This window comes from Hoplias malabaricus, chromosome 2 (genome assembly GCF_029633855.1).
Source record: "Hoplias malabaricus isolate fHopMal1 chromosome 2, fHopMal1.hap1, whole genome shotgun sequence".
NCBI classification, from domain to species: domain Eukaryota; kingdom Metazoa; phylum Chordata; class Actinopteri; order Characiformes; family Erythrinidae; genus Hoplias; species Hoplias malabaricus.
This window is the reverse complement of record NC_089801.1, coordinates 53,707,077-53,718,512: the sequence shown is the minus strand read 5'-3', so window position 1 is coordinate 53,718,512 and position 11,436 is coordinate 53,707,077. Positions and strand designations below refer to the sequence as shown.

The 11,436-nt window shown below is 37.6% G+C and overlaps 1 protein-coding gene across 1 annotated transcript; it reads right to left on the bottom strand.

The window, feature by feature from the left end:
- Positions 1-481: 481 nt before the first annotated feature.
- Positions 482-10,257, bottom strand: ildr1a (immunoglobulin-like domain containing receptor 1a). Its single transcript, XM_066660183.1, has 8 exons — positions 10,031-10,257; positions 8,524-8,694; positions 7,877-8,026; positions 7,595-7,714; positions 7,261-7,407; positions 6,145-6,270; positions 3,022-3,704; positions 482-2,740 (listed from the first exon to the last, which is right to left on the bottom strand). The coding sequence occupies exons 1-8, from the start codon at positions 10,077-10,079 to the stop codon at positions 2,702-2,704; spliced, it is 1,485 nt and encodes a 494-aa protein (XP_066516280.1). The 5' UTR covers positions 10,080-10,257; the 3' UTR covers positions 482-2,701.
- Between the last annotated feature and the right edge of the window lie 1,179 nt (positions 10,258-11,436).

The following is an 11,436-nucleotide window of genomic DNA, read 5'->3' as shown; positions in this document are numbered from 1 at the left end:
AACTGACAGGAAAATTATGATGCAAGTAACCCTGGCTGTCTGAATCATATATGTATATATAAAGGTAAATATTACCCTGTAAATTTGAATATCGTTACACCCAGAATCTGGAGAAAGCTGGGATGCATAATGGTGTAGAAGAGCAAATTTCTGACACAAAACATACAGTATGTGCCAGATATCTGTTTGCAATTTGGTGATACAATCTGCTAAAATGTAAGATTATAAAAAAGACACAAGCAGTTCTAGCAGTTAATTTCTTTTGTGCAAAAAGACACAAAGAATCAACAAAACTACATCCATCATGGTAGTATATTACAAAACACATTTTACAGAGACTAGTTTTCATGACCGTGACATACCAGATGTCCAGATGCAAAGACAAAAGACTAAAGGTCTGGGATATATAGCTTGTGGGCTACATATTTCTTTAAAAAAAAAAAAAGGAACACCACATTTATTTAAAATATTTTATTGCACATTTTATGATTTTTAATGCATTTTCCTTCATGTTTTATATTTCAACTAAGGTATGTAAAAAATAAAATAAAATCCCTCCACCACACACAGGCTTTCTTTTTTCTGACTCATCTTTCAATGTGCCTTACATTATTAGAAATTCATTTTAGCTTGTATCAAAATCTTCAACATGAGCGAAACATTCCTTCGTTAGAATGAACATAACATACAAAACTCTCTAGGCAGAAGAATAAAATCAATGGCTTATAAACTTATTGTTTATATTTAGGTTAAGAACTGATATCTGAGCATTTACCCATTTGGTTTCACCATGATCTATCAAAAGCCAATGGGCTGAAAAGAAGAGATATATTTACTGTACATATTCTTATAACTTGGTGTTCATTATTGTTTGTAAACCACTTAATTGAACATGTAACATTGGATTTTAGGAAAATAAAAATGTTATTGTATAAAAATGAATGGTGTATAATGGGATACGATATGTACTGGAGAATAAATATTTTACACGCACGTAAACAAATCTAAAAGCTTTTATATATCAACATGCCACAAACAAACGTCCAACAGTTCACCATTATATACACTGTACAAATATATTAATGACTAAAATCTTGTAATCTGTTCATTTTTACTGAAAATGGAACATCTCCTGAATTCCTTTTTGGTGGCCACAATTTTTAACCTTGCAGTCAGTTTAAAATCTGGAGGTGCCCCAGAGGAGAACCTGTGGAAGCCATATCTCCAGTTCTTGTTCCAAGTACTGCTACCATCAAAATAGCATCTTTCTATTTATTGCTTTTTCATGCAACTTTCAAAAAGTCAATTTGGTTATTTAGTTGGTGTGCTTGTGTTTCTGCCATTAACAGAACTTAATGGCTCATTTGTTCAAACAAATGTCTACAATAACATGATATATGTGATGGCAGTGTGAAAACATTAGCAAATACACATTCTCTAGAGGCCCCTAGTTTTACTATTCTGAAATTCACAAAGTTGTATTTCTAAAAAAATATATTACAACATTGTATTTTACATTCTGGTCTTTTTGTTACTAAAGAGATGTTTTTTTCCCTGTAGCAGGAAGTGTAAAGAATTCAAAAATTTGTCAATGTTTTAGACTAAGTGTTACCAACTTAAGTTTTACAAGATACAAAATATATCCTTGGTTCTAGGGGAAGCAATCTTGAGTATCAAAAACCCTAAAACCAGAACTTACTGAACCAGGGAAAGCTGCTATGTTCTATACAGTGCAACAGCTAAGTGACAAAATCTTATTAATAAAATAAATCTGATTTTAAAAAAATGTGTATGGGAATAAAAATATCACAGCAAAACTTGTTACTTCAAAACAAAATTGCCTGACAGCAATTTCTGAAGTAATTGCTAAGTTGCTATAACTGTTATATTTAACCGTCATACATTTAAGTTAGAGGTCTTTTCAGAAGTGAGGTACTTCATGCACCCGGATTGTAACTCACTCACATTTAACAAAATGCTCCACTGGAGGCAGGAGGTTAAAGGTGGAGCTGGAGAAAATTCAAATAAAAGAAAGCAGAAATCATATTCAATGTGATGTGTCATGGGTCTTACAAAAACGAAAAGACATAAATAAAATTCAGAGTCAGTGCTAAAACACTTAGAGAGCAGTGCTGAGAGTCATTTGAGTTGGATTAATGTCTGGTGTCAGTGAGGAATAACTATCTAGAATGTAGCTACTGGGAAGCAAAACATCTAAATCAGCCAGTTTGGCTTAAATTAAATGAGCGATTTCCCAGCCGTGTGATTTCGATCAAATTATTGCCATTAAACTTCAGCTAAGATTTCATGACCGTGACATACCAGATGTCCAGATGCAAAGACAATTTCTTTGCTATAAAATCTTACTTTAAGTTTACAAATTAATACAAAAGTGAAGGCACGCATGAGGCTGCAGATGCTCAAAAATTTTCACGTCTGTCTACCACCTGCAGAGTTTAGCTCCAAAACTAACCTACCACTGCTTGTCCAGCTGTTCATGGTCTGTAGAAGTATCAGCATGTCAGAACTGGGGCAGTTGGTCTTCTTGAGCAGGGCAAGGCATGCTCAGTCTGGGTATATAAAACCTTCACATACACATATATTTAAAAAAAAAATCATCACAGTCCAAAGTCATCCTTGGCGATGGTTTAAAAGTGGCCTTTTCTGGATAAGCTTCATAGCAGTGAGTCAGAGAGGAGCTTCAGATTACTATACTGTTCCCACTGCGTGAGCTCTTGTCCTGAAAGAGAGACAAGTCTTAGTTAATGCTCGTTCTAAACTGATGGGGTGCCATAAAACCCATAAAATGTCTACAACATACAACATCGGTGACAACAGCTACAACCTTATTTAGATACATTTAGTCACAGATCTGTTCAAATAAAAGTAAAAATAAACACATATCCTCTACAGTTTTTTTTTTTCATTTTATTGGAAAATAATATATATATATATATATAAAAACAACAAATAAATTAGAATATATTAGTATTTTCAGAAGGGAACATTGTTGAGTCTTACTGAGAAGCGTTCAGGGCGCTTGCCCGGCTTATTTCCTGGCTCATACTCGCTGTAACTGGGAGGGTAGTCTGACCAGCCTCCACCTCTTGGTCCTCTGGCCGCTCCCCTCCTGCTGCCATCATCGCTGGCTGAGCCCCAGGATCCTCGTCGGTGCGGTGGGGTGTAATTCCTGTCTTGTCTGGAGGGCCCCGGGCGGCGGGGTTCTGCCATCAGGTCGTCACGGGAACGGGAGCGTGGACGGTAGCCGGCCCCTCCTGCTCGGCTACGGTTATCCAGAATATCCTCCTGACTGTAGCTTCGGGGAATGCTGCGTCCCGACTGGGGGGGGTAATGGCGGCCGTACCCAGATGAGCCACTTGGGGGTCTGGCTCCAGGGGGCCTGCGGTGTGCAGGGCCGTCATCCAACCCAGAGAGCATGCTAGGAGGGCCAGCGGAAAAGGGCACGTTCTGGGGCATGTGCTGTGGTGGAGGAGGAATCTGCTGCAGTGCGGGCTGAGGCTGAAGGAGGGGACTGGTCATGTCCATGCCCCGCACCTGATTCTCCAGGTAGTCCAGCATGTGGTTGGCACCGTGGGCGCTCCCATTACCGTGGATGCTGGGTGGCGGCATGGCGACGGGCATGGGGACTGGTTGTGGAGGGGGGAGGGGCAAGGGGGACATGGGGATCTTGCCTGATGCTGAACCTGGAAGGATAAAGTAGAATTATTTAGCTAGTTCATTTAAAGCCTTGTTAGCTGGTGATTGTAATTGATGCAGCCCTGCTATCGGTCCCAAAACTTTGACTGGTCACTGCAGGGGGCAGGGGGTCACTGCAGAATGTTCTACAAACCTTAATAAACAAATAAATAAATAAAATCTAACAGGCACTGATTTAAATGCCCGTGCTTATGGATTTCAGCTTGTTCTGCAGAGATGACCACAAATGTAAATTTGATATTCCCACACCATGCCACACGTAACCATTTAACTTTGCTCAACCTGTGACCAGTTTCAGTGCTGTTTCTACAGGTGTTTTGGCTATGCCCCCAGAAGGGGAGGATGAGGAGGCTCGTCTCGTTAGAAGGGCCTAGTTGAACTGTCTAGAAGCGTTGAGTTGAAATAATTTTTCCCTGCCAGCAGGGGCCGCAAATGTTCGTTCGCTCGCTCTTTCAGCAGTGCAATTAATAAATAAACTCTACAAGAGATCCTCATCATCGGTCAGCAGCACAGGGCGACTGAGCGGAACGGCTCGCTGTCGTAGCAACCGAGAAATTTACTCCAAATTCCTGAGGTTGTTAGCCGCTAGCCTTCATTGCTACAAAACTGACTAATTACATTACTGCAAAAATGTGTGACATGTGCAAAGTTCCTCAATTCATACATAAAGGTGCACAAAGCCAGCACAGCAGTATACTACCCTATTATCAAAATGGGAGTAATAACTAAAATCTTTGGACATCAACAGATGGACAAAACATGCTGCATCATTGCTTTAAAACTGTTCAGAAGCACTGCTGGACCCAAGGAAAGCAAGACTAAAGAACATGTAAACATACCTAGTGTGTTTTCTGTCACATGAGTATGCTATACATGCTGGTGGTTCAGCATGTCTTCCTTTGTGTAACACTGGATAAACTCCCTCCAGACAACTGAAAACTCCTATCACCTCATTAAAAAGGTCCACAATCTGCACTTCGACATAAACATATTTCCAGACATTGTACAGGCTAAATAATAATGCCTATTTTAAAACAGCAGGCTTGCAATTACTCTGTTTGTGTGAGGGAAGAATTTCCTATTCCTGTAACAGCTGTCACTGTTTGGCTCCATAAAAGGGTGAATGCCTCAATGCTTTTGCTACAGCTTCTAATGCTGAGGAATTAGGTTTAGACAACTCTAAAACCAAACTAGGGTCTTTGGTTATACTTCCAGTACATGTCTTAGACGATGAACATTTTTCCCCTCAGATTTTCTGCTTTGACAGTTTATTAGCATTAGCAAGCATCTTAAAACGCAACACACCTCTGCCCTAAAGGTGTATGAACACACCAACATTAATTTGGCTAGTGTCAGCAACATGTCGGCCGCAGCAAAGACGACAGTTCTAAATGCATAAGTGCTAAAGAGTAAACAGCTCTGGTCTTTTCAGTTCTCACCACTTGCCCTTGCATTATCAATAGCAGCAGGACTAGATATGCAGTGTCTGACAGTGGCCAAAATTTATTTAAAAAAATAAATAAATAAAAAAAATAAAAAAAAAAAAGATCATACAGCAATAAACAACAACGCCAGATAAGAGAGATTTATTAACGTAGTTATTTGATTTTTTTTTTCCTGGCCAAAGCGTGCACTATGTATGGCACTAGGATATGATGTAGGAATACTTTAATTGATATATTGGTTGATTTCTGTACACGAGGAAAAATAGAAAAAAACACTTGGCCTAAGGAAAACGAGAGAGCTGCTGTGACCTGCCACATGCACCACACTATTTTCACCTGTAGCCTATCAAAACACATAACTGACATTAAAAACTAACTTCTTTCAAAACGCTTATAGCCCAATAAATGTTCTCATGAATGTATAATTGTGATTAAAACATTCAGTTATTTCTTAGTTATTTCTCTCTATTCTCTCTATAATTTTTAGTAATTATTTTAGATAATTTTGTGTTAATAATGCAAATTTAAAGTAAATAAACAGCAACAAAAACATGCCAAATTCAAGCAAGATTTTGCCTTATGCCCCCGGACCAGAGGAAGAACCTCATGTTTCTGTGGTAAAAAATCATTGGTGATACTTGGAGGCTTTGGTTTGATAATGGGTGGTACTTGGTCTAAAAAGTTTGAGAACAACTGATCTAAAACATCAAAGTTCAATTTTTGCTTAATACAGTGTTATTAGGTATAATTGTAATCCAAACGTCAACTTGTCCCTTGCTTGTTTGTCATTGTTTGGTAATTGCTGCATAGTATTAAAAATGTAATTTTACAACATTTTAAATAACATTTTTTATCATCATTTTACTTTAAAATATAACTTAAAAATTAAATATTAATACACAATGTTCGCAATCGCTAACGCTAAAATCACCATTTTTATAATCATTAAACACACAAACACACACACACACAACTGACTGACCTGCATAAAGCAAGGGATTCATCTGGTATGACGAGTGATTACTCAGGGGGGCATAGATAGGTTGTCCATGTGCCCAAGGGTTCATGGCCTTCTGAGCCTCCTTAATCATCCTGTACTCCATCACCGCTGCAGGAAGAATAGGTGGTCAGTGGACAATGCTCTCAGTCCAAGGCAACGGTTAACCATTTGTGAAAGTACAATACTGCAACTAGACACAAGGGGAAGCTCTTGTACTTGGGAATAAACTGTGCGGCCAAGGCCAAACACTGCATTTCACAAGTCGCTTCAGTGTTTCGAAGACATAACAATCAGCAGCAATTGTAGTGAAAAAGTAAAATTAGGAACTGATATACTGCAAAGAGCATCAAAGTCTATATGACATTATAAGATAATTATAACTTTTTATACAGTAAAATCTAATGCCGTCAGTGCAATTCCTGACTCCTGGAACTCCTTTAATTGCCTCAATATAAAACTACATGATCAAATGGTTTACTATGTAGATTATATAGCCCGTGTTTCTGCCTTGTGTTCAGTGATTCTGTGTAGGCTGTGGACACGCTGCAACCCTGAACTGAATAATCGGTTACAGACAGTGAATTAATGAATGTAGATTATACAAGCCCTGAACACAATAAGTACCTAGAGGGTATCTTTTGGATTGCCATCAGAGTCTTGTTTCATGAGCTTTAACATTTGAAATTTAAGAATGTTTGTCCTTACAATTACAATAATTTCAAATGTTACACTTTTACTATACAAGGATTTGTTTTGACAGCACCAATATGCTAATTTGATCTGTTAATATGTTCAATTAAGAGAGCTTTGATTTAATTATTTGTGAGAGGTGAGATCTGATTTGATTAGAGATATCAACATTTTCCTTCTCCTCCTTTTTAATAGTCCTTGAAGATCCATAAAAATGGACAGACAACAGACTGGAAAATTCTTATCTATAGTTCAAATTATTAGTATTAAATCATTACATTTAATAATATTTCCAAAACCCTTCATTATTTTTTTTGTCAAGCAATCCAGCTGAGTTTGATACCTCATTTAATGTTCTAAAGAAACTCAGCCAATAATGCAATTGTTGTGATCACGTGTTTGTTCCACCTTTCTCAGGGCAGCAGCAAGTCTGTGGGCAGCACGGGCAGCGGACATAGCAGCAGCAGCGCTGAGGACAGCACTGACAGCAGCAGACGCCAAAGAGAATGATGAGGAGAATGGCTCCAATGATTATGAGGAGCACAGTCAGCCAGTCTGAAATCACAGAGACACAATTGGCTTGTTCAATGATCTCACAAAAAAAAAAAAAAAAAAAGATTTTTAGTATTTTTTTAATCATATATTATATTATTATGAATTATTTCAAATGTTAAGGTTGACCATGTCCTACAAACAAAGCAGCTAAATCGTTTTTAATTTGCACAGAAAGGAAGCAGCTTACTGTAGACAATGAGTTTCACAAATTTGTCTCCACCACCGCTCGTGTCTCCTGCAGCCTCAACGGAGCAGAAATAGACACCGTTGTCCCACCACTTAACCTCACCAATCCACAGGTCGGCATCTGAGTGAGAGGACATGGGATTCATTAGCAGAGGAAAGCAATAAAAATGAATAAATTGAAAAGAAATCTCGAAATATATGTACACTAATTTTCTCATATTTTAAATACAATCTATGCGCAATATGCTGCACTAGACCATAAGTTAAATCTGAGCATGCTTACTGTTCTGGATGGTGATTTTGCGGTTTTGGTACTCAGGACCCAAGGTGGCCTGGTTAGTGCCATGCTTCTGAGCCACAATCCTGACCTTGCGTTGGCTATCTGGACAGTCATTGGATGGGTCCTGTCCCAACTGCTGAGCGGCCTGATAGGCTAGACAGTAAAATACATCTCAGATGAAATCTCAAAGCAAGGTAGAATGGCAGAACATGGCCTTTTTAAAACACGTGGTGTCCAATAAATCAACAAAGAACATTCTTTTATCAAACATCTAGAATAAAGTTTGCACATTGATCCTAAGGCTTATTTATATTATATCACCACACTACACTAAAGCTATACCAAGCTAAAGCAATGCTTGCTTCCCCTTATAGGTGATATACACAGAGCTACAAGTAAACCTACTAAATATGAGATATTTCAGACAATATGTATTTTATTTACTTTGTATTTATTCCTGAAGGACTAAGATATAAAAATGTACTTTTACATGAAGGGAGGAACATAACACAGCCTAAAACATTTTTTGTTTGCTGTTAAGAAGCCATTATTGAGAAAACAAATGTTTGAAAATATAACAAAGAGGATGGTGTAAATAAAACCAATGGTTCAAGTCACAAACGAAACCTGAAGCTCTTCTGACTTCTCACCTGTTGAATAGTACTGCAGCACTGGGTCAAGACAGAAGGACTTGAAGCGCCAGGTGACGATCACACCCTGAATGGGCGCTGAAGTTGTATAGTCACAGTTCAATGTAACTGGGACAAAGAGTGTTGTGCTAACCTGGGGGAAAGGAACGGTGACCTGGACAGCCAGAACTCCTGCATGTGAGAAGGACAAATTAGTGAGTAGGAATTTTTGCAAGAGGGGGAGATAAAAAAGGTGGTCATCACAACTATAACACTACAAAAGGACAGGCATTGAGAGAGAGTGAGAGACAGAAAATGTACTCCTTAAAACCTGTCTAACTGGAAAGGGAGTGAAAGAGCAGGAAATGCCATTAAAGCCCCCCCCACACACACACTCCAACACAAACAGCCTTTGTTACAGCGTTTTGCTAAAACAAGAAATAACCTGAATTTAATCATTTAGCAAAAATATATAATAATAACAATAAAAATGTTTAAACTCTATAGGGACATACTGAAACATAAAATAAATAGCCTAGCCTTGAGCCAGAGTGCAAAGATTTGGTGGGATAGTGTTAAAAATAAAAAATAATAGAAAATAAAAAAGGTTTTCTCCATTTTAAACCTAGAGGAATTAACTGTTGTATTGCGTAGGCTAACATGCGGCTAAATGCTTATCTTTCCTCCCACACACTTCACAAACCAAACAGACTGAGTATATTAAACAGTCATCTATCGTTACCACATTAACATTTCTTTATTTTTAAAGCATGATTTTTTTTTCAGGTGTTTCAAGAAATACATTGCTGGTAAAAAAAAAATTTTCCCCAGCCAGCACACTTTACTTGGGCATGGAGCTAGGTTGAAGAGGGGCATAAAGGGTCGGTTGGTACAAGCGCTACAGGTGGTATAGGTGGGCTGCCATTTAAATCTCTATACATGGGGTCCACAAGGACACTAGCTTCTTAAAATTTAGAATACTGAGGGGTTTTCCAATGGGCTACCCATGCTGGCCCTATGTTTATTCTACAGTGCACCCATCACTCACCCCAGAGGGTATCCTTTAGCTTGTGGACAACATTTTCTGGCCTCAATAGGGGCCACACGCAGCTTCACAGAGTTTAACTGTGGTTTTTGCTAGATACTCAGTACAGGAGTATCTTCAGGATTACCTTTTGGTGCTGCTCCTCAAGAGTTTTCTACATTTTGGAAAGATTCAAAAGGTTCTCATAATTCAGTTTCAAATAAAAACATATTTAACACCGAAATTGTATGGTTCCTAAGCACCAAAACAAAACCAGACAAACACAAATGCATTTCTGAGTGTCATCAGTAAACAGTCGCGGGTCACGTGACCGATACCGGTTGCTACGGTTGCCTGTTTACCGGTTTTTCCCCTCGCGCTCGGTTTCGACTGAGCAAAAAATAAAACTTGTTTTTGATTTTTATAGGCATAAACCACCAAATAAAAATGCGCAACGTTAACAAATAACTCCCAGTGAGTGAATTGTTTAGTGTTCAGTCTTACCTGAGAGAAAACAACAAAAAAATAGCGAAGTCAACAAAAACCTCGCCATTATCTCCAATTCCAACGGTCAAAAACACGACCAGTCGAAGTTCAACCCCAATCAATAGACAACAACACAGTCAAACACCCGTAGCTGAAAAGTAAACAGCGTTTATTCCTTTTTTAAACGGCCACCTTGTTCCTCCGTCTGAAACTAGTGCTACCTTCTCCTTTCCCTGTTTCCTGCTTTTCTCGACCACGCCCTGAGACAGGTGTATCGTGTGACGTCACATGGCCAAGTAAAGTGAAAGTTACCTGCCAGCCACCCATTTAATTTTATGTCAATTTACTATATATTATACCTTTATTTCTTATGGCACATCATTCTGTTAGGAAAAAGGCATGTTCAGTTAGGTCTTTCTTTTCTTTCTCTTCTTTTTTTTTTTTTTTTTTTTTTTTTTTTTTTTTTTTTTTTTACGAACCAAGAGTAGTGGTCTTAAGGATGCCCTCCATTTAAAATCTAGATTTCTATACCATGATTGAGTGGTGTTTTTATATCATGGTAACCTTGTAGAAAACTATATATATATATATAGGCGAAGGTGTAGAAGGCTACATCTAGAGTATATTGTAGCTAAAAGTGTTTTCCCCCCTTGGAAATGACTTCAAAACGAACAGTAAACAGTTTTTAGGGGTTTATCAATGACTGGAAGAGGAATTTAAGGTCCAAGTGAGTACATTCAAGTTGCACTCTATTAAATCAATATAGATTTGTACCTCATCTTCACCAGAATAGAAAATAGTCACGGCATTTTTAAAATCAGGGCAACTTAAAAAATATATAACAGTTAGTACACCCAGTGAAAGTATATATTTTTTTCTGAGAGTGTATCATATAACATGCAGATCATATTATGATCTTAAGTACCCAAACTCTTTGGGTGTTGAGCCAAAAGCTATACACCATTAAAGAAGTCTGGCAGGATTCAATCCAAGCTGTTTATAAGGAATTTATAACATTACAATATATTTGATTGCATTTTATTAAATAGAATATAAATGAAAATGAATAAACAACAAATAAAATAATAACAGTAACAAAAATAAATAAACATAAAATAAATAAAAAAATACATTTGTATAGCTTTAAAATACACTTTTGGCAACCTTTGCAACAGCCAATTCAAACATTATCATAAATCTAAAAAACTATTTAAATCCAGGAAACTTCTCAAAAACATTTTTGAAATGACAATTTTTCCACACTGCTTATTTGTTAAAACTTATTTTAGAAAGTGGTCCATAAGTTCCATGTTCTATTTTACACCACATTTAGCCTTCCTACATTTTCAACGTGTTCAGAAACTTTCCTTAAATTATATAGAACGTTTTGAGCAGCAATTCAGTTTTCAACCAGCAGATGGCAT